This window comes from Coffea arabica, chromosome 2e (genome assembly GCF_036785885.1).
Source record: "Coffea arabica cultivar ET-39 chromosome 2e, Coffea Arabica ET-39 HiFi, whole genome shotgun sequence".
NCBI classification, from domain to species: Eukaryota; Viridiplantae; Streptophyta; class Magnoliopsida; order Gentianales; family Rubiaceae; genus Coffea; species Coffea arabica.
Genome location: NC_092313.1, coordinates 9,289,981 through 9,313,181, shown reverse-complemented (window position 1 = coordinate 9,313,181; position 23,201 = coordinate 9,289,981). Strand labels below are relative to the sequence as shown.

General features: G+C 36.5%; 2 protein-coding genes across 9 annotated transcripts; both read left to right on the top strand.

The window, feature by feature from the left end:
- Window positions 1–928: 928 nt before the first annotated feature.
- Window positions 929–5,702, top strand: LOC113730780 (putative ribosomal large subunit pseudouridine synthase SVR1, chloroplastic). Of its 2 annotated transcripts, none has more exons than XM_027255700.2 (10): window positions 929–1,585; window positions 1,933–1,971; window positions 2,079–2,211; window positions 2,317–2,389; window positions 2,526–2,619; window positions 2,702–2,750; window positions 2,950–3,100; window positions 3,677–3,733; window positions 4,386–4,441; window positions 5,244–5,549. In XM_027255700.2, exons 1-10 carry the CDS (start codon window positions 1,054–1,056, stop codon window positions 5,302–5,304), a joined length of 1,245 nt encoding a protein of 414 aa, XP_027111501.1. In that variant the 5' UTR covers window positions 929–1,053; the 3' UTR covers window positions 5,305–5,549. The 2 variants fall into 2 exon arrangements, with proteins under 2 accessions (XP_027111501.1, XP_027111500.1); XM_027255699.2 differs by having other exon boundaries at window positions 930–1,585; window positions 1,933–2,012; window positions 2,111–2,211; window positions 5,244–5,702.
- Window positions 5,703–6,882: 1,180 nt separating this feature from the next.
- On the top strand, window positions 6,883–22,809 carry LOC113730779 (kinesin-like protein KIN-UC). 7 transcript variants are annotated; one of them, XM_027255698.2, is made up of 23 exons: window positions 7,228–7,382; window positions 7,465–7,550; window positions 8,799–8,896; window positions 9,165–9,287; window positions 10,725–10,910; window positions 11,165–11,386; window positions 11,558–11,723; window positions 11,964–12,113; window positions 12,689–12,777; window positions 13,560–13,772; window positions 13,898–14,032; window positions 14,223–14,357; window positions 15,849–16,028; window positions 16,182–16,361; window positions 16,565–16,690; window positions 16,990–17,118; window positions 17,187–17,274; window positions 17,588–17,680; window positions 19,357–19,482; window positions 20,842–20,967; window positions 21,204–21,347; window positions 21,430–21,558; window positions 22,447–22,809. In XM_027255698.2, exons 5-23 carry the CDS (start codon window positions 10,755–10,757, stop codon window positions 22,593–22,595), a joined length of 2,736 nt encoding a protein of 911 aa, XP_027111499.1. In that variant the 5' UTR covers window positions 7,228–7,382; window positions 7,465–7,550; window positions 8,799–8,896; window positions 9,165–9,287; window positions 10,725–10,754; the 3' UTR covers window positions 22,596–22,809. The 7 variants fall into 7 exon arrangements, with proteins under 7 accessions (XP_027111498.1, XP_071934849.1, XP_027111496.1 ...); XM_027255694.2 differs by having other exon boundaries at window positions 6,902–7,550; XM_027255695.2 differs by lacking the exon at window positions 19,357–19,482 and having other exon boundaries at window positions 6,898–7,550.
- The last annotated feature ends 392 nt before the right edge of the window (window positions 22,810–23,201 follow it).

Genomic DNA, 23,201 nt, shown 5'->3' with positions numbered 1-23,201 from the left:
TTTAAAATAAGACAAAAAAAAGGGATAGAGTGGGTTTGTTTGGACAGTAGATTATTTGGCCAAATATATTTGCTGACATCACCATTACAATTTCCAATACAGTTTTTTATCTTCCCAATTATCTTTTTATCTCACATACATCATATCATAAAAAGTGCTACAGTAATTATTCCAAATAATATTTCAAATAATACCCTATCCAATGGACACTCTAAAATTTTGGTAGTGATGAATTATTAAAAAATGGGAAAAGGACATATAAATCAATTATGGGGAGAAGGAAATTGATTTACAAGTTTTTTAATTATAGGAATTTAAGAAGAGAAACTATATAGTTCCTTAGTGTCATAAATCAGATAATCGGTGAAATTGGTTGAAAGGGTAATTGAATAATACAGTAGACATCCTAATTCCTAAGCAATCTTCTTCAATATGTTGAAGTTGAACCCAATCCCAAAAAAAAAAAAAAAAAGCTTAAAACCCAATTCCAACAACGAAAACTTAAAACAATAAAAAGAAAGAAAGAACGAAATCCAAATACACATGTATCGTACGTTCAATCATGATAGTGTATAATTATTAATGTATATATAAAATACTCTTTTTTAAATTCGTTAAGAAGAATATTTTTTAAAAAAAGTAATAGTAATATTTTAACACTCAAAACCAAAAGAAAGATGGATAAAGCCATACATCAAAATTCAACATTTACGTTTTGATAATTATTAAAGCTGTTAATATTGAGATGTCAAACCAGTGAATCAAAATTCGACTCAATGATTCAAACTAGCGATAAAGAATCAAATCTAACGGTGGCAACTGTAATTAACTTGCCAAACAAATTGGTCAGAGATTTGGAATGACCAAATCATGAATTAATCATTATAGTTTAGGACCTTAGGTGTATCATAATTAATTATTCTCTGCCGGAGACGCCAAACTGCAGAGGGCTTTATTGGAATTAAGTCTTGAGATAAAATCTCCCTCTACTTATCTAAATTCTCGACTTCAACCCCCATCGCCGTTTCCCACTCCACCCCAGCGCCACTGAACATGGCGGCGCTAATGGCCGCAGTAGCTGCTGCTGCCTCCACGGCTTTCGCCACCCTCCACCTAACCAAACCCGCTATTCCTCTCACCCGCACCACTCACCGCCATCTCCGCACCATAATTGCCTCCTCACTCTCTTCCACTCCCTCCACCACACCTGAATTCAACATCACCTTCGCCCCTCCCAAGCCCAAGTCCGAGCCCAAGCTCAAGCCCAAACCCGCATCCGAATCCGCCACTGAAACTCCGGGCCAGGACTCAGCTAGCGAATTGGATGACCAACTCTACATCCCGTGGATTGTCCGCGACGAGAGTGGCAACCTCACCCTCCAGTCTACTCCTCCGGCTCGTCTACTTCACCAGATGGCCAATGCGGAGACTAAGAAGAAGAAGAAGAAGAAAGAGAAAGACTCCAAAGTAAAGCCGGCTTCTCCCACAGCTGAGCCGAAGTTCTCCAAGGCTGCCCGCCGGTTTTATAATGAGAATTTCCGGGACCCGCCTCAGCGGCTTAGTAAGGTCTTAGCTGCTGCTGGAGGTAACCTTCACTGCTTATTTAGTTATTTAGTTCAGTTTTATCAAATAAATGTGGATGCTACTGCACGAGGCGGTGTACCTTGTGCTCTATTGGTTGTAAATTGCACTTATTTTGCTGTAATTGTATTGTTAAATTTAAAGCGTTTCTTATTATGAGGGGTGTGCTGCGTGACCGCAGTATCATTTGTCTAATGGACGCATTACTATTTCTTGAGACAATTTAATGTCTGATGATACAAAGTTTTAGTATACTTAAGCTGTCATACTCTACGGCGGCTAGTGATGTTTGTGGATGGAAAATGTTGAATTACATTTAATGTTTCTGTATGATTGGGTTTGATTTGACAGTGGCATCAAGAAGAAACAGCGAAGAGCTTATTTTCGGAGGTAAAGTGACTGTTAATGGTTCTGTATGCAATACTCCTCAGGTTAGACAGCTGCACTGTTAAAGAAGAAAACCATTTTTTTTTATGATGTGGTTTCTTATGATGAAGTATGGCATTTATTTGCTTGTGTGATGGATCAGACCAGAGTTGATCCTGTTAGGGATGTGATCTATGTCAACGGGAACCGCCTGCCTAAGAAACTGCCCCCAAAGGTCTATTTTGCGCTAAACAAGCCGAAAGGGTTTGTTATCAACGTCTATCTATGTAACTTGTCATTAGTATTTGAGACTTCAGCGTTTGAATCATGCACATTTTCTATAAGCTGAAAAACAGTATAATCTTGCAGTTACATTTGCTCAGCTGGAGAGAAGGAGACGAAGTCCGTGCTGTCTCTGTTCAATGATTTTATGAATAGTTGGGTATGTTGGGCTGAATTGTTTATGTATTTTGCACTAGACCTTGCAACTAAAGTGTTCTATATCCCTATACTAATTTGATGGCACCTCCAGCAAGGGCTTTATTTTGACATATGAGTATTTTTTGCATTTTTCGCAGGATAAAAGGAACCCTGGACTACCAAAACCACGACTATTTACTGTTGGTCGTCTTGATGTTGCCACAATTGGATTGCTTATAGTTACAAATGATGGTATTTTTTATTTTGACTCATTGATGTTACTAATAATGATGTTTATACGGTACTGGTATTTGTTGAATTACTTTTGTTTTAGGGGATTTTGCTCAGAAGCTTTCACATCCTTCTTCTAAATTATCCAAGGAGTAAGTTCTTGTTGATATTTTTGTCCATTCTTTGAATGGGATTCTTGCTTTTCATTTCTTATACTTATTTTAGAATTCATTCTGCTTTCCTATCGTTTGATTCAGTATTAAAAGAGTAAGTTTCAGCAGTGGTCAAGCATTCAACATTATGTGCTTACTTACCTGATATACTGAATCTTACTGAAATGTTTTGCTATAGATATATTGCAACTATTGATGGTTCCGTCAATAAGCGACATTTGATTACCATTAGTGAAGGGACTGTTGTTGAAGGCGTTCAATGCGCCCCGGATATTGTAGAGCTGCTACCGCCGCAGCCAGATCTGTCAAGACCACGAATTCGGATTGTGGTATTAATTTTTCTCTTCTTAGAATACTGGACTTATTTACAACTGTTAAGGAACTAGTCTATTCCTTTTTCTTTTGATTTTTGTTTTCTGCCTAGCATTTCCTGGTGTTCTTGTATAAAAGGCCTTTGCAGTTGTTTTCCTTTTCCTTTTAATTTCTTTCTCAAACACTGACAAGGTAATCTTTTATAGGGTGGTCATCTCCTTGCTGTCATCACCTTCCTCTTTTCCCTCTTCCGATGCAATAATTATTAGAATAATGAGAAGAAGGGGGGAAATAACTAAAAGTCTCAAGTTATTGCTTTGTGTTGGTAACGACTCATGAATAAAGCCAAAAAAAAAAACATGCTGTATATGTATTAAGTATATGGATGGCAGAAACTCGTCTCCCTGTGACGGACTTCCGAGTCTGTTGTCCACCCAAAACTATGGTCCTGACTGACAAATAAATCATGCTTTTGTTTGATGAATTGTAGTCTCCATTTGTCATTCTGGCCTTTGTTGTGTCATTATTTAATTTATTTATGCAGATAAGGAAAAGATAATGGATCAGACCTCCACTTACTTTTAATGGTGCAGGTTCATGAGGGAAGAAATCATGAAGTGCGGGAACTTGTAAAAAATGCTGGACTTGAGGTAGTTTTTGGTTTCTGAGATGTGTTTTAGCTTCTGAAAATGTTTCTTCTGCTTCCTATCTTGATTAATGGCTAATATGATGTTTCCTCTGTTTCTTCATCTGATTCTTATCTTGATTAATTGCTAAAATGTTCTGTCTTTTTCTGTCTCGCTGTTCTTTTTAAAAAGCTTTTGGTGTGAAATACTTGAATTCTCAACTAGTCAAATTTGGAAAACAGGTTGACAGGGATTCTGACCTTCCAAATTCATTTTAATCTTTTAGACAGGAATGTGTAGTGGGCTTCTAATAAATGCTCCAATGGTGCTATCCCATTTCTTTTCACTCGTGGAGAGAAGTATTAAGGAGTGTTGCCCTTCCTTTTAAAATCCATCCTTGGACCTTTGCACTTTATGAATTCTGATACTGATAAAGAATTGAGTTTACAGAATTTTATCTTCTGATCCTTGCCTTGCTCACTTTCGACATTCTTTTTTTTTCATTTTTCTTTCTGTAAATCTATTGTACTTCAATATTGTCAGTGGCAGTCTTGAGCATAGATCACTTATGTCTGTCCACTTATATTCTTCTTGTTGTAAGTTTTATGTATGCCTTCCCTCTGTTGACTGTAAATGAATTGTTTTCTTACTCCTTTTCGTGTTTCTTCTATTTCAGATTCATGCACTGAAGCGCATACGCATTGGTGGTTTCAGGCTTCCATCAGATCTTGGGTAAGATAATTTTTGGCAACTTTAGATGGTTAGATTTCGTTGTTAGCCAAAAGATGCTTGTTCAGTCTGTTTCTTTTATCTGTTCCCTTTCTCCTCCCCTCTGTGGGCTAAGGCATGATTTAACCCTGATGATCAAAAGACTTGTAACGTGTGGTCCATTCTGAATGGCTAATGGTTTTGTAAAATTAACATTTTTTTCTATTACTTTCTGCTCCTTAGAAATGCTTGAGAATTGTGTGCTAAGCATCTGAGACCTTTTGTTTTGTTATTTGGGTATCTGGGATCAATATTTATGCATCTTTTTTCTCTGTACCCCGTTTTCTCTGATCCAGTGATAAAAACTTGAGTGTTTATATCAGGGAGTCTTCATTTCAAATAACTATAGGACACAATCCTTCTCCCTGCAGAGGGAGTAAAAGTAGCTTTTCTTTTCATATTTTCTTGGACAATGAGTTGCATACTGCTATTCCATTGATGCTGATTAAAGCTGTGCTTGATCTCTCCGGTAATACTAGAAGTTTGCTTGAATTAGCCATATATAAATAGATATTCTTGGCCACTATGTGGTTTTCATGTTAAGGCAAAAGCTCTCGACTCTGGTGCTCTGGAGTTTGCTTAGTTATGTGCCCGTGTATTCTTTGCTTCTTTGGTCTTTTGCAATAAAACAAGCACGATTTTATTTATTGCCGTAAATTGTTAGGAACTCCATCATCTCTATTTTGCATGAGGTAACTGAGCGGAAAGATTTTTAGCTACAAGACATTGTGAACTGTGTAACTCACGGTAATTTTTCTGCTGACAGGATTGGAAAGCATGCTGAACTGAAGCAAGCTAATCTCCGAGCACTGGGTTGGAAGAGCTGAAACTGATTTCCAAAATGATGGAGCTTGCAGTTATTTTTGGATCGCCTGTTCACCTCAAAAGTTGAATGTGGACATCTGTCATGTCTACTTGGCGGGAGTTGGTCTTGCACTGTTTAATGCTGAAACAGATGGAAGTAGAATTTCCTGCAGCTGCAAGTCAAGTTTGCCTGGGGTTCGGCTCGGGTGTCTAGAGCTTCTTTCAAGTGGAGAGTCCTTGCCGCGGGTCAGATGATACATGTTGAAAATTGTTTATACTTCTTATACCAGGACGTGTACCCAGTGTTGATATGTAAATGACAAATATCGACTCAGATTTCGGATGCAATTCTTGCAAGTCATGCATTTTGTAGCATACCAACCAAATGGCAAAGATAGTATATTATGATTTCGTACTACAACAGAGGATGCAGTGAGGATGATTCACCAGATTCTCGTTTAAGTTCATATCACCTTCGGTGCAGAAACGAGTTTTATACATACAATCTTATACTAGCAAATTTTTGCCTTGTTCCTGATGTCTGGGGCATGCCAGAGAATGCACCATTTGGAAAAAAGAAAAAGGTGACTTGAAGGTGTTCGTGAATGGCAAATTAGAAGGATGTGCAGAATAAGAAGGTGAAGATATTTGTGTGTGAAATGCATTAACGTGGTCAGTGTCATCCTAATTGAAGAAAGAGATGATAGTACAACCTGTGTCGGCCGGCAACCCATGTTGAGGTTCACATCATCACATGTTGTCCTACCTCTCTGTGTAGGGATACAACACGACGAAACATTTTGATTGTCAATGTAGCGTGCATAGAGTGAAATGTACCTTTTAAGGGTAAAGAATATACTATCATCTTTGATTCACTAAGAAAAAAATTATCGTCGTAGATTTGGCTTCACCAATTGTCAAACCTAAAAAAAAAAAAAATCCTTAGAGATCTGTTAATTTACCTGTAACGATTGGCAGATGTAAAGTATCCATGATCGTTGTAGAATTTTGACTTCACTTACTTGAGACGGCTGAAAGATAGAAAGTTGACAATTTTCATTGGGGGATGATGTGGGGATGCCAAATGGTTGCCTTGAAGGGTAATCATGTAGCATCAAAACCATTGGTATCAAAGTCGAGAAGCGGTTCATTCTTCTCCTTTACATCCATTCCATTCATTCATCTGAATGTAAAAATTCCATCATATCATTATCAGCGCCGAGTAATGCTGGAGAAACAGACTGACTAGAGTCTACTGTAGAAATTGCAGTCATTAATCCCCCAAAATCACACTGAAACGCACTCTTTAGCAGATCCAATTCCGCATCCCTTGCTAAACCAAATTGACAGACAATCCATTGAATACTCCAGTCCATGCACACTTCAATTTTTGAATGAATGAATCAATTGGTTGTAAAACAAGACACCTGAATAAAACCAAATTTTTACTATCCGATGATTACAATTCAGGTGGATCAAACACGATAAGATTGTTCGGTATTTGGACTTGTGTACTAACTACTAGTAATAAACTAGAGACAATTTGAGTGTAGGTAGGCAATTGGTTGCATTCGTCTGAGAACAGAACGTACAAAAAATTGTGTACAGTGTGTACTGACAAATGGCCAGGCAAGGAGCGGAACCGGAATTACGCGGGAACTTAAAAAGCTTATTTTTATTCCATTTTGCAAAATAGTTAATAATATAATCCAATGGCAGTCCCTTTCGGAACTCTGAAGTATTAGTTGTATGATCTCAAACGAGATCTTCCTCCAATCGTGCCGGCCTCAACGACGCGTCCCATTTCTCCATTATTTTTTCCCATTTTTCCAATATTCTCCGTCCCATTTGTGAAACTGAAACCAACTTCTTCTTCTTCTTTCTTTTTTCCGCTTTCAAATACTGCTTACTGCTGCTATGCAGAGTGGTAGAACATTATTGATTGATTGAGTTCAATCTTGCTACCAGGAATACCGATTGAATTGAATGGCGTCGTCTTCTTCGACTGCTGCATCTGTGGGAAGGCCGTCATCGTCACACAGGTCGGAGAGGCCTCCTCTCTCTGCTTCTGCTTCTGCTTCTGCATCTGCATATGCTGCGAGTAATGTGAATAGTTCAAGAAGTTCTCGTTCAAGTATTCCTACTTCATTGTCTTCTTCTACTAACGGTATTCCTACTTCAAGACGCTCTCGTTCCCTGACTCCCAGTTATCGGACTCGTTCGCCTTCGCCTTCGTCTTCTTCCTCCTCTTATCTTTCCAACGATCCAGGTTTGTTTTTCCATGTCTCTTTTCAGTTCCCTAGTCCTTTGTAAATCAGGAAATGATTATATAGTCTCTCAGGTACAACTCTTGATATGTACAAGCTGTAAAGCATCTTGTGCGAATACTTCAGTGACCGATTCCATACAGAGTAGAAGCCCTGTGAATTGTGACTGTATGAGTCCCGGTGTTTGCAACCCCTGGAATAATAATTTGGTCGATTTTTTGGAGTTTTGTTTTCTGGGTTTATGTTATGATGTGCACTGGAACAAAGATCAAAACTTTATTGGAGAAACCCTTTTTTTTTTCCTCGTCCTCATCCCTGTTTCACTGGCAACTTGTTTGGTCTACAATGTAAACTTGTTCTACATGCTTAGCTGATAACTGGTGCACTGGTGGGACTCGAACCCAGGACCTTATTACTATCTACGCGACGAAACTGATTCAACAAGGCTTCATCTCCTTGTTCACCAGCTTATTTGATGCATGTATTTACTCTTTAAGTATTGCTCTGTGGCCAGCAGTGCCAAATGTTTTCTAGCACGTCTTCTTTGGAATTACATGTTTGAAGTCGCTGAGTCAACGGAAATTATACTGTTTGAACTGTAATTTGGGAGGGGTCTTAGACTAATCTGCCTCATCATTCTTCTAGTTTTGCAGATTAACTTCTCATGATCTTCTAACTACTTATTTTGTGTTAAGGATGTTCTCTGACGAAATTCCACTTGTTTTTTGCCTGAAGCCCTCATGCTTGTGGCACGTGGTTCTAGAGTCTTATTTCTGTAGTAAATGAACAGGAAATATGGCCATTAATTTGAGGGTTGAATATACACCAGCGATCAGTAGTCTTTAATCTTTATTGCTTGTTGTAGAAGATCCCCTTAAGGAATCTAAGTTAAAAAAACTTAAATGTGAGCCATATAAAACTTGTATCTGATTTCAGTATGGACACAATGCACATGATCCCTTCTTTGCTTGTTACTAGATGAACTCTATCATTTTTACTAGAAGTTTAGCAGCATAAATATGAGTACACAAGAAACTTCATTTAAACCATCTGAAGAAGGTGAATAACATCTCTGTATGTGGCTATGTGTAAAGATATCCTGGTTTCGAGTCAAATGTTGATTACAACATTACCGCCTTTCTTTTTTTAGGGTGTTTGATCCTTGGTCTGATATGAGATTTTTTTTGGTTTATAGTCAGTTTGCACTTTGCAGCGTACGAAATTGCTTAAAAATGTTGAAATATCTGCAGAACCTGGAAGAGTAAGAGTTGCTGTTAGACTTCGTCCAAGAATTGCAGCAGATCTTTCAGATGCTGATTATCCTGATTGTGTTGAAGTGCAGCCAGAGGTAATTAATATGCAGACATATGCAACTATGAGTCTATGACATATAACAAACATTCTTTTTGTGCTGATGATAAATATAAGTTATGGTTTTTAAGATGATTGCATTTCCTTATGGTTCAGCCAGTCCCCTTCTTTGTCTGCATTAGTTTATTTAACTGAGTGCAGGAATCGCTGTGTGTCTGTCTACTTTCATTGCTTGCTTCCCGTGGCTGTTCACCATGCACACTGTATATTTCATCCAAGAAGTTAAGGTGTCTTTCATTCTGCAGCTCAAGAAGTTAAAGCTGAGAAAAAACAATTGGAGTGCTGAGTATTTTAGGTTTGATGAAGTATTTGCAACAAGTGCGTCTCAAAAGCGTGTTTATGAGGTGGTTGCCAAACCGGTTGTTGAGGTAAGTATCAGCAGAGCTCAAAGCATCGTGGTTTTGCAATACATCCATTATCTGTTTGTCACTCTGTTTCTCTGATTTTTCTCCAATACTCATTCATTTTGCTTTAAAGAAAAATTGGAATAATTCATACTAAAATGTATAATGTTATTTTAACTGTGAATTTTGGTTTCTGTAGAAGTTTGTGGCTGTTTAGGCGTAGGTATGCAATTGGGATTATTAGCTTGACTTTTTATGCCACAGGGTCTAGATGCTAGAGATGTTAGCATTTTTTAACGCATGATCAGTCCGGGTTGTTAAATCTATGATTGGAGATGAATTCTTTGAATGATGATCAAGGTTCATCAAGGCTAAGCAGGTTACAGATGTAATTTGGGTGATCTGGGGTTTAAATTGCAAGATATCTATGGTATTTGTCCTTACTCCTTATCTTGGTCACTTTAAGCCATTAAATGGAGCAAAATTTTTGTAATTCAAATACATTTAAGTCAATAATTATGTTTATGATTTGTGCTTTTGAAAAGACTGTCTAACCAGTCATCAAAAGATGTTATTTCTGGACCAACTGCTAGAGATGTGGCCGTGATGGTGAACTGTGGCTGCAAAAATCTATGCACTTTATAACCCAATTATTGGCTCTTAAAGGTGTAAAAGATGGAAGAAGCCAGACTGCTTAGGTGATATGATCAATCCAGGAATAAAGAAATTAGGAAAGAAAAGGTTGCATGCATTCATTAGAAGCTTGTACCTAGGATGCTCTGCCTTTTATGTCTCGGCAGCAACTTTTTCAGCTTCATTCAATTTATATTTCTCAGTTCAGTATGGCAGATATATTTTGTATTTTCTACCGCTGTAATTAATCTCAGTGTCTACTAGCACAAATATGCTTGCAAAGGAAGGCGAGAATCTGTATAGACGCTGTATAAATGCTGGACCAGCTCGCTCAAATTAGAAATAGAGAGTGGGTATATTACTTAGCAGGTTTTGGGGCTTATGCCTCGATAAAGAGTTGGGTCTTTTTGGGGGTATAATACCCATAATCCTAGTCGTCATTGTATGAACCCCCAGCTATTGAAAACATCAGCTCGTACATTATTCTTTCCAGTTCATAGCTTCTGAGAGAATTTGTATCGAAACTGGAAATATATCTTTTCAAAATAGGTTTTCTGGTCCCTAATTTGGATACATTGGCAAAATTCATGTACTTTATATTTAGGCGAGTCTTTTTTTTTTTATGCTTTCAGCAACTTATCTACCATACAGAATTGTGGTATCATTGCTAAACATGCAAAAATTAAAGGGTAATTCTTTCCATTCATAAAAATTTTGATTTTTCTTTCTTTAAAACAAGCATTTAAATTCTTGTAAAAGAAATGAACTTATTGAGATGATTGGAACGAGATATTGACGCGAAAGAGGAGGTGCCATTCACTTTTGCAGAGTGTGTTGGATGGATACAACGGGACAGTGATGGCATATGGTCAAACAGGCACTGGGAAGACTTATACCCTTGGTAGAATGGGTAAAGACGATGATTCCAAGCGTGGTATCATGGTTAGAGCTTTAGAAGACATAACTGCAAATACATCTCCCACATCTGATTGTGTGGAAATTTCATACCTCCAGGTACTGAAAATTATGGTGATGAACCTCTTAACCTGTTTGTTCCATTTGTTGTTTCATTTCGGATACTTCCAAATATTGTTATCATTTCAGTTAAATTTTTTGATCGTAGTCTTTTATACTCTCAGACTTTGACCTTACATGCATTACACATTTGTCATCTTGGTATCGAAATTTTTCTACTTGTTAAGTATTCAAACATGACTCAATCCAATAGTTGATTTGCACTGCTAACCACCGAAGACGTTTTTTCACAGCTTTATATGGAATCTATCCAAGATTTGCTTGCACCTGAAAAGACAAACATCCCGATCGTCGAGGATGGAAGGACTGGAGAAGTATCAGTCCCCGGTGCCACTGTTGTAAAAATAAATAGCATGGACCAATTTGTACAACTACTGCACATGGGTGAAGCAAACCGTCATGCAGCTAATACAAAATTAAATACAGAATCATCACGCAGCCATGCAATTCTTATGGTAATTATAGATTGTAACTTTCCTCATCAATTTGGTAATTCTTTAAAAATATTCGAGAACACATTTAATAACAAGGATTTTCCACTGCATTTGGCTTCCATATATTCTGTTTTAATCATGAAAATTTGTTTGTCCCTTTAGTAAGCTACTGACACATAACTTCTTCCCAAGGTATTTATCCGTAGATCTGTACCCGAGCAAGAAGGATTGGACATCTCTTTACGGGAAACAGAAATAGATAAAAAAACAGGCAGACCAGGATATCATGTTCCAACAATTCGGAAAAGCAAGCTGCTCATAGTTGATCTTGCAGGATCTGAGCGATTGGATAAATCTGGTATATTCTCTACGCCAAAGCTGAATAATGCTCTTTTCTTACTCATCATTTATCTTTATCTGTTTTCTTTTTCTTTGGACAAGTTAACATAGTTCTGTTTGACAAAATGATAGAACAAGGTTTATGGGTGTGTTTACATGGTCAAGTCCATACTTGGGGGCTCACTGGCTTGCCTGGTTGTTTCATCTGGTTGATTGCCTTAATGGCACTAATTTCTCTGTGTCATTTTTCATGTTCCAGGGAGTGAAGGTCACTTGCGTGAAGAGGCTAAATTTATCAATCTGTCCCTTACTTCTTTAGGAAAATGTATTAATGCACTGGCTGAAAATAGTCCTCATATTCCCACAAGAGATTCTAAACTAACCAGATTGCTTCGTGATTCATTTGGAGGTAAGATCTGAATTTTGAGTGCTGTATTTTTATGAGAGTCATTATTGTTCTGAAACATTTTCTGTCAAGTAATTTCACTTTGCATTGACGACTATTCTCACAAATTCCCCTAGAGAGAGAGAGAGAGAGAATGGCTAATCTTTTTGTAGCTAGGAGAACAACACACAAACAACGTTACTGCCATATTCTGTCATTTATAACTGCATAAGCAATTCTCAGGTTTGTTGAACTAAAGAAAATTCTATGGTAACTTCTCATTTTCAATCGATAACAGTGGAAATGTATTATCAAACATGCAATACCTGTGGAGACGATGATAAAAAAGAAAGAGTTTGTATAATTTACTTTTGGAGGACACAAGGTTGCATGGAACAATGGGTTGATATTGATTACAAGATGGAAGTTATTGACATGAAGCGCTCTAAGTTTATTAAAGAGTCTGTGTTCTTAATGTTGACAGTTTGATATTGCTATTGCATCATAAGATATTCATCAATTTTCGAAGCTAAACTTTTCATTTCCTATACAACTCCGTTGGTTTTTTGTGCCAAAATTTACGTGATTTTGACAAACAGGTTCAGCGAGGACTTCACTTATAGTAACTATAGGGCCATCTTCTCGTCATCATGCAGAAACCTCAAGCACTATAATGTTTGGACAACGGGTAAGTTACAATTCCTATCCATTTGAAGGTTCTCCATGACAATGTGCTTGAAATTTCCAATTTGAGTTGAGTATATAGTTGCCAAGGTGTTCACGAGTACGAAAATTCTAAACGTACACGTTTACATATTCCAAGACATTTTTCGCCATCATGTCCTTTTCTGAATTTTATTTTCTGCAGTAAAAAACTATAGCATTATGTTTCATGTGAGACAAATACTGGTGGAACATGGAGTAGCCTCTGTGTTTTTAACCAAATAGATTTATCATACATCATTTCTGGTACCTGATATCACTTTTAATAGCCATAAGAATTATAACTCATCTAGTAAAGTGGATTCCTTGAAGAGCATATTGCATTCATTTGCCTGGTGGACTATATTTCATGTCTCTATTCTTGATGAATTTGATTAGGAGTTTCTCAGCTTTACATGCTAATTCATTCTGTTCCTACAAAGCCCACTTCTTCCGTCTCTAATTTGCAAACAAAACCTAGAGATTCCTTATCTCTTCATCTTATATATTGACTGTAAATGCTTTAACATCTCCGTGTAAAATTTGTACACATCAACCAAAAAACAACATAATATTGCTTCAATTTTGTCCTTGTGGAAAATTGCCTGCTTATTTCTGGGCCCATGAGTGATGAAGCTGTTGTCAACAGCAACAACAGTGGGGCAAAATGAGTGATTGTGTACTCTGGTTATTTTGTGGGCAATCTTGTTCGCAGCTTCTTATATGTATTTCACTGTACATGATCTGTAATTTTACTAACTTTTGCAGGCCATGAAAATTGTAAATGCAGTAAAGCTAAAAGAAGAATTTGATTATGAAAGCTTATGCCGGAAGCTTGAGATTCAAGTTGACCACCTTACTGAAGAAGTGGATAAGCAGCAAAAGTTGAGGGAGAATTGCAGAAGTGAAATGGAAATCAAGCTTAGAGAATACCAAAATTCATTTGCTGAAGCAGAAAAGAGTTTGGTTTCCAGGTCTGAGGTACTTGTTTGTCCTTTTGTGTTTGCTTTCCATTTCCAATATGTACACCAACTCCAGCTTTGGTTCAGAAGCATCTTTAAAAAATGCAATGTTAAGCTATTCTCATTATATGTAATCCATTGCAGTTTTTAGAGCAGGAGAATGCTTCTTTAGAATCCAGGATGAAAGATTTTGTAAAAGAACTCAAAAGCCTAAAAGACCATAATGATCTGATGCATGATGAGATTGCACGACTTGAAAAGAGTATGAAGAATAACAAGGTAATGAAATCATCTACTTCATGGTTACTCAACATGAAATCCCACAGATCTCTTTGCATTCTATCTTGATTGGCTTAATGTGAGATACTATATGCTAGATAAGGTTCTGCTGTATTTTTCTGTTTAAGCAGCTTCTTTATTTAGTTTCCACTTTAGATGAAATCTTCTCAATAACCTTACTTGACTGCAGTTGCTGGAGAAGGAGAATTCTCAGTTGGCACAGAAGTTGAAAGATGTATTGGATGATTTGTCTCAGCAGAAAAATTATAATGACGTAATGAGAGATGAAGTTGCTAGCCTAGAAATGAGTTTAAAGCTCAGCAAGGTATCTTTTGTTTTGGATTTGTTGCAAAAGAACTTATCAACAATTCTGCCATTTACTCCACTTCACTTGGATGTTTATTGATACTAATGCTATGGGGTCTTTTCTCGCTTGCAGAAAAGGTGTTTACAAACTTGAAAATGGTGATTTTGTGAAGTAGTGTTGCACAAATGCTCATCACATGATAAGCCTTTCTCCATCTAGAACCAATAATCAAAAGTAGATTTTAAAAACACGAGTTGTGTAGTTTATGGTGTTATGGTCGTTGATATGCATCTGAGTTCTGTGGTTGTAGAGCTTTATTTGATGAACTTTGATTTCACATTTAGAAGTGAAGGGAAAAAAGTACATATTTCTTCTTTATGCAAAGAAGCTTTGCGGCGCTAAAATGACTTAGTAGAGCTTTGGAACATGTAAATGAAGGTGACAGCAAGAGGGAATCTCTAACTTACTACTATAAGCAAAAGATGTGTTAGATAAATAGAAATGAACCAATTAAAGGGGCCAGGGCTCTCTGCAACTGCTAGAGCATGCAAGATACAAGTATGTCGTTGTTAAGGACATTAGATCACGATAACTCAAAATATGATTTTTGACAAGATGGGGCATGTTTCACATGAAATTTAACTTATTTGAACTGGATTAATTAGAGCAGTGCAAGTTTTTAGATGATTCAGGATTTGGACAAAACATATGCCTTTCTGTTTAGCATGAACAGCAAGAGAAATTGATTCAAGAAAACACCTTAATTTTGTAACTGAGAGGCATGAATGCTAGTTGAACCCAGACTGAGGCATATTTGAGGAGAGATTTTGCCTTACATGGTTGCAGAAGGATCTGACTTTATTGGTGGAGAAAATTACAAATCAAGTTGAGATTAACTTGTTCTCTATCTTGTATTTTTAAGAATGAGGGAGGCAGATCATCGCTGAGTCTAAATATCTTTTCTATGATTACCATATCAGTAAAACTATCTGAGGAAAATGGAATATAGAATCCAAATTAATTATCTATAAAAACCATGGAAATATCTGAAAATTCTGAACATCTAAAAGTAGGGTGATAACAGGTCAAGTGACATGTAAAATCATGAATTGGTTGGAGATTTCTATACTGTCAACTGAATCAGTTTGGAAATATTTTTGAGAGAAAAGGACAACCATGTTACAGAAGAACAGTTTCAGTAAATGATCTCTCTCTCTCCACCCTGCTCTGGTATGTCAGTAAATGCTAGGATTCTGGCCTTCAACTGTGTTGGTGGTGCTACTGTGAATATCAAAAGGACCTCATATTGACCATAATATACATAGCACCTTGTTTGTTCATCCAAGCTTTGGATATGGATTTACATCCACCACTTGTAAAGTCATATCTAAGTTAGGTCCTCTTTTCTATCCTTAGTTTCTTCCTAATAAGTTCAGCACTGAAATTTTCTTCTGTCATATTTTCAGGTGTGAATAGACAAATTAATGTTTTTGTTTTGTCTGTTAGTAGCAACAGCAGCTAGAAAATTCTACATATCAGAAAGTGCTTGCGGATACCACCCAAATGTATGAGAAGAAAATAGCTGATCTGATGAAACAATCAGAAAATTCACATGCACGAGCTGAAAGTGCTGAAGGACATTTGGAAGAACTGAAGAAAAAACTAACTGATAATCAGATCTTGATGCAGGTTAAATATCTACATTCTCCATGCTCAAATTGATTTTGAGGAATTGCTGATCCAGTAATATTGTGATAAATCTTTGAAGAATATTTAGTATTTTATTCCTAGTAGTTTTAGCAGAGAAACAGATTTGATCTTTTTTTTTTTCCTTCTTTTTAGCATGTTCAGATGGAAAATTCTAGATACCAGAAGACACTTGCAGAGACCACTCAGATGTATGAAGGGAAAATAGCTTCTTTGACTCGGGAGATCAATGAAGAGCATGCGCGGTATATTGATGCAGAAGAGCAGTTAAACATATTAAGAAAGCTCTCAAGTGGTCAGCAAAACTCAGTCCAGGTAACTGTTATGCCTTTAATTGAAAAGAGTTATCCTCCACCTGATACTTGTTTTGCTTAAAGCCAGGTTCTCATGGATTATTGTTTGAATGGATAAAAACTTGTCATAAGGCTACCGATTACCTTTTCATCTCTATGGCCATTTAACTCCTGGAATCAATTTTTCCCTGGTGTCTTTTTTCGTCTGCTTCTCTTTTTTGATAGATTTTGGAGCAAAAAGAGATCAGAGAGCTTAAGTCTAGATTACAAGAAATGCATCAAGTGCATGAGGCAACTGTCAATGAACTGCAATCTCTGAAAAAAGAACACAATGATCTGGAAGCAGAAAAGGTATCACTGAAAATGAGATTCATGCTATATATTAATACCTTTTGTTCCTAGATCCACTGAAAGGAACTTCTCAGTTCAGGTTAAATTTTAGAACAGCACTTATACCAGCTTGCTCTCAATTTTGAGAATTTTAAAATTAAAATGGTGTAAAAAGAATATGAAGACATCAGGAATGAAAACAAAAAGAATAATCTGATCTACTCATAACACAAACAAGGAAAAGGATAAAGTTATTAACCATCTTGATGGTGTAGACTTCATTTAATGCTGCTACAATCCCTGTCAACATTGATTTTTAGGGTAGATTAAATGATGAAATTCATACCCTGAGGCAAGCACTCAAAGTAGAGGAAATGCGAAGGAAGGCTGCTGAAAATGATCTGGTTAATATCAAGAAGGTTGTGCCAGAATCTGAAGATGGGTTTGAGGTCAGTTGCAACTTCTGGGCTCTTATTCCCTGGAAAACTTAGGTGGTTAAAATTTCTGCGACTTGCAGGAGAAGAGGTCATATACAAAAGAAAAATTGAACAGAGGACCTTCGTCATTTGGCCAAAGGAGCAGTATTGCGAAGATATGTGAAGAAGGTAAGTTTCTCTGGCTTTTGTCTGTTCAGGCGTGTCATCTTATTGCACCATATTTAGATAGGCCTTTGGGAGTTTGTGATGGTGATTATCCAATCTTTTACATTTAGAGCAATAGTCTGAAATCGAGTGCATATAACGAGAAGCAGTAGGAGGATTGTGATGCCAAGGTCTGTGATCTGACAACTTAGGGACCTCCTACGCTAAATTGGCATAATAAGAATGAATTAAATTCTGTTGACAATAGGCAAATGAAAGTTCCATTGGTCTTGCTTGAAAGATGATTCTCTTGCTCTCTCTCTCTTTTCACTTTCAGTTGGCCTCCAAAAGATATTATCCTTGCTAACATGTGAAGAGTTGGATGTCCAAATTCATGCGGTGAAAGTGGTAGCCAATCTTGCCGCTGAAGGTATGCACAGAAATATACTTGATATTAATTTTGAATGTCAAAAGCTTCTGTTTTGAGTTTTAAAGTTTGTGGCTATTTTTCTTCTTCTTCTTCTTCTTTTCTTTTTTGTTCTTTTTCTGTCTAAGTTGCATATCTTTTCCTCAACTCTGATGGGTATGCAACTTTAAGTTATTGATTCTTTTGCTAACTGAAGATAATGGTAATATTTCTAACTCTTCAGTGTCAAGTTCTCCGACTACCTACATGCATACCATACAGAGTCATTTGGGGCAGATGCAATTGTTCTTTCATTGGGTGTTGTGCTGTTATTGAATTTATTACGTTGTTTGGTGTACAATTACATTATGTTGTCGTTTTTGTTGAAAAGTTGGTCTACATAGTAAATGTTCCACATATATTCAATACAACATATAATGTAAATGTACACCAAAAACTATAACAAATACAACAACTGGATGAAACTGGACATAACACAAAAAGGGGCTTTTGATCAGTCGGGAATGCTTGGATAATCAGTAATCTGACTGTCTAAAGTGGTGGATAGTCATGAACATTTGCAGAGTAATTTCTCAGGACCGGGTGGCAGATTCTCTGACTGTGTTTCCATAAATTCTGGCAATACTCGCAGGATTAGCGTTCCTCATTATGTTACTCTCTGGACAAAGACTTGCACCCACATACATGCTACTGAATATTTTCAAAATCACTCAATTAGGACCTAATGGTAAAGCAATTCAGTTCTTGATGGATGTACTGCATGCTATAAATTAAAAAAAAAAATTCTTTATATTGACGTTGGGTCATAATCCATTCATCAAAAGTTTACCTAAAATCTTAAAATAGTTATCTCATCTTTGACTTCTGGATGGTACTAAGTGTTGGAAAGAAGGTCCTGTTAAGAACTGAAAATCACGTCCACTAAAATCACCTACGTATTGACAAATCTATTGGAAGACACAAGCTATTGTAAAACCTATTGTACATTTCAGATAAAATATCGTTTTACTTAATATTTCAACTTTCTATATCACTATTCCAGTGCTCAATGCTTGGTTTTGATGTTCTAAACTTTGGATACAAATATCCAAAGCCTGAACTCCCAATGACATCAATATTTCACAGCATTTTTTCCAAAAGGCGGAGCAGCATTTTTTTTAACTGTTTTGTTAAGTTTTTCAGCAAATTGAGTTAAAAGGTCTCCTACCCTGAGGTTCCAAATGAAGTAAGAAAAAGTAGTGAGAGTCTCCGAGGTCTGGAAAATGGTTTGTTATTATTTTCAAAAATACTGATTCTCACCGTTAAACATGGTTAATAAATTTGGCAAATTTGTTCAGGCACTAGTACACTTCAAAATAATTATATCTTACTTTGAAAAGTGAAACTTGTTAACAGTCTAGTTAAATCTAAACTTAAAGTGATTCAAGTGAAAATTTAATTAACTTTTGCTTTTTTAGTAAAATTTAATGTTCTATAGGCACAAAGAGAACTTGAATCAAATTCAGATATCCAGTGCACTTCTTGTAAATCTTTAAGATAAAGCATCACAAATGCAAGAATTAATAGTTTTTTTTGACATAGATCACAAATGTTAGACTTACTGCACACATCATGCTATCCTCAAACTTGACAAAGATCAAAATCTTTAGTTCCTTTCTCATGCTTACCACTCAATATAGACAGCAACCAAGAGAGGATTGTTCATGAAGGGGGTCTGGAAGCACTGCTCATGCTGCTGCAGTCATCAGAGAATACAACCATACTCAGGGTGGCTTCTGGTGCTATTGCCAATTTGGCCATGAATGGTACTTGTACATCTTGGCTGTCTTCTGTTGTAAATATATATCTGTATAATGTGCTCAGATTTAGATGTTGGTGAGTTATTCTCTCCCCTTCAATCAACAGGAGCTCCCTTGCAGCATTTTAAGTTCTTATCACAATTCTGATAATTGGTTGTAAGTTTTTGTTTGGGCAAGAAATTTTACCTATATATGTGGCAATAAGCATTTCTCCTAGATGCATTGCTTCATGAGAAATAGATTGAACAAAAGGTAACAAGAAGAAAAGGAAGTAATATGGAAAAGTATTATTTGCTATATGAGGGTTTTTGGCCGGTAAATGTCCATCTAATTAATTAACAACTGCAGTCTTTTGGGAAATAATGGAACTCTTGATTTAATAGTCCTTTTGGTTTGCATATATTTATATTATTTAGTTGCATACATGAAAAAATGCAAGTATGAGCATTCTAACAATGTTACGTACAGTCTAACACTAAGAAACAGTAGAATCATATCTGTGTAGCCCCTTTCAGTGGGTTGTGTTTAGAGGTTCTGATTAATGGAACACTGCTAAGGAGTTTAGTCTCATGAGAGAAGTATGGTTAACTTTCTACTATTTTACTTCGGCTACAACCAGCTGAGAACAATTTAGATTTGGTACGAGTGAAACAGTTGATCAAATTATAATCCAACTGATGTGATTCAAATATTGGTATGGTGCTGGTAGATATTTTGGCATGTGTGTTAGCTGAGAACCAGCATTATTGCATTAGAGGGACAGATTCTGACATTATACCTAAGAAGCTCCTAATGACATTACAGCTAGGTCATTCCTGGATCTTAGTGTTACTGAAAAACAGTTAGAAGAACGGAGATAACAGAGAGAGTAGCCACAAAAATCTTCTTCCCCAATATGACAGATAACTCCATACTGAACTGAATAAGATTCTTAATTCATAAAACCACCCCAGGCGTATAATGCAATTTCTACTTGGCTTTTAGCTAGTTTCTTCTCTCTCTCTCTCTCAAACGTCGTTTCTGTTCTCATCTATATGTTCCCTAAATATTTGCCTTTCATAACTTGCAAGATAATCATGTTCTCTATTTTTGTTTTCTTTTTATATTTTTCAAATATTCTCAAAATGGAGGAGTTTTTTTTTTCTTACAAAAACACTGGTCGCGTTTACAGATATTTCTTGCCTTCCATATGTAGAAGTAGATAAGCAGGATTTAGTTCTAGTTCCCTTATAATTTTTCCCTGAGCATGTTTGTGTTAGTATGTCTTATGTTTTAATTTTGAGACGAGGCTTTTGTGGTATGTTCTTGGTACATGAAAATATGTATTGTAAGATGTGACTTATTTGTAGCATTTAACTTCTTCAGAGTTGAATCAAGGCCTAATAGCAAGTAAAGCTGGTGTTCGGCTTCTTGCAAATACAGCTACCAAAAGGGATGACCCACAAACTCTGAGAATGGTGGCTGGAGCAATTGCAAATTTGTGTGGAAATGGTAATCTTATTGCCCATGGATGACATTTTATTGCTTTATCTATTTCATCTCCAGCTGGAGTATACACTAGTTGATCTGAGTTTGCTTGTATGGTTGAAATTCAGTTTAAAAGTTTTAAAATGCCATAATGGATACATTGTACTTGTTTGGTTAAATATCTTGGACAAGAAAAATGCTTCTGAGGCTTTAGATAAGAAGGTATCAGTTACTGATGTCGTATACTCCTGATATAACAGAAAGCTTACATGTAATCCTGAGAGAAGATGGGGCCATTAAAGCTCTCGTCAAAATGGCTAGATATGGGAATATTGATGTCATAGCTCAGGTAGCCAGAGGAATGGCTAACTTTGCAAAGTGTGAATCTCGAGGAATACTTCAAGGTTTGAAAATTGGCTATTATCTCCATTGTAACATGTATACTATATTACAGAGGTCATGCATCTGAAGCTTTATCTACTGCAGGAAATAGGAGAGGGCGTTCACCATTAATGGAAGATAATGCTCTAGCATGGTTGATCGCAAACTCCAATACCACTTCTAGTTCAGCTCGGCGTCACATAGAACTTGCTCTTTGTCATTTGGCACAAAATGGTAACTATTTCCTTGAACAGTTCATGGTGTAATTGATTATCTAAGGACTTAGGATTGTTGCACAATCCATAAATGGAAGTTGACATTTTACAATCTTTTGAGAAACTTGCCTGTCAGGTTGAACGATGCAGAAAAGAAAGTACCCAACAGATTTTTTTTTTTTTTTTTTTTTTTAAACATTTGAATATGAAGTTTCGAGCTAGGCATGTGGAGATTTGACCTTTCATGTGCTTCAGAAACCAGTTGTTTATCCAATAATCAGAATCATACAGATGCATAGCCCTCTTAACCATAGTTTTATGCATCGTACCTAGATGATATGGTAATAAGAAAAGTCTGTCTGTTTGTTTCATACACCGTATTTCTCTCAATTCAGTGAGGATAATATTGATATCATAGATTGGTATCTCTATGTTATAGGATTTGGTGAAAAAATCTGGGGTTAGATTTTCTTAAGTATGAAAATAATGTGTATACATAACAAATTTTTTGCTCAAGATTTTCTAAATTCAGTATAAAAACCATGCATGTTCTCTTCAAAGTATGATTTTTACTAGGGTCCAGCATTTGGCTTACTGGATACATGCACAATTATATTCAAGAAGATAGTAGCGACACACTAGGAAACTTTGGGACTTTAACTATAGTAACAAAATAAATTGTGGATTATAAATTCACAATTACTGCATTATTAACTCTGCACACAGATTTGCTGGCTTCACTTTTTAACTGCAAAATGCTGTTAAGTGCATTCTTCCAGCTATCATCTGATGTTTCACAGAATCCATTTTGTGCTTGTCTCTGTTTCTCCAAGTTTGATGGACATTACCACGTTCGCAAGACTACAATGTAAACTGACATTGCATATGAACTTGCTGATCTCCACAGAATACAATGCTAAGGATTTTGTATCCAGTGGAGGATTGAAAGAACTGATTCGAATATCGGTGGAGTCTTCAAGAGAAGACATCCGCAACTTGGCGAGCAAGACACTGAAGTTAAGTTTAGCATTTCAAGCTGCTGTTGATGCACTGTGAAGCAGGATGTATATACAAAACAATTAATATTAGGATTCTTGGTCATTTCTTTACATATGCATATCATCGTTAAGTAGGTCTTCTGTGCTGCCAAATACAATCACACTCCTTTTACAGGTACTGTCCCGGGTAAGAGGTGGAATTCTTTTCTTTTTTTGGCTCATGTAAAAGATTTTGACGAATTCCAAGCAATAAAGCATAACAAATGAAGTTACCCGGTTTTTGTTTTTTCTGCTAATTACTTACCCTGCTTGTTCAAGCCTTTGATCAATTAGCCATATAAACAAAGTTGACGCTAAGTAGCATAGGTCATGCATCGATTTTAACAGGATACTGTTTTTTTTTTTTTTTTTTTTTTTTAATCTCTATTTCTTTTAAGATTGGAATGAGGCGATGCTTGTTACAGTCTTACCACAAGTCAAGCCCATAAATCCAATTGACCAAATCATGTGGGTAATTGTCAAATGCTAACTCAAACTCTTCTTGGCCAAGACGTCCAAACCGGAAGTGTCTCTCACAGCAAGAGTGGCTTTACTTAATACTCGGCCATGACTTGACAATTCTCTTAACCAAAATTTGCTCTGGCAGCTCATTTACATCTTTATT

Bases quoted from the DNA above. Each gene is read 5' to 3' on its own strand.
- LOC113730779 (XM_027255694.2), top strand. From the start codon at position 7,268: ATGGCGTCGTCTTCTTCGACTGCTGCATCTGTGGGAAGGCCGTCATCG. The intron at 17,119-17,186 runs GTCAGTTGCAAC...TGCGACTTGCAG, and splicing joins AATCTGAAGATGGGTTTGAG to GAGAAGAGGTCATATACAAA. The intron at 17,275-17,587 runs GTAAGTTTCTCT...TTTCACTTTCAG, and splicing joins TGCGAAGATATGTGAAGAAG to TTGGCCTCCAAAAGATATTA.
- LOC113730780 (XM_027255699.2), top strand. From the start codon at position 1,054: ATGGCGGCGCTAATGGCCGCAGTAGCTGCTGCTGCCTCCACGGCTTTC. The intron at 2,751-2,949 runs GTAAGTTCTTGT...GTTTTGCTATAG, and splicing joins TCTTCTAAATTATCCAAGGA to ATATATTGCAACTATTGATG. The intron at 4,442-5,243 runs GTAAGATAATTT...TTCTGCTGACAG, and splicing joins AGGCTTCCATCAGATCTTGG to GATTGGAAAGCATGCTGAAC.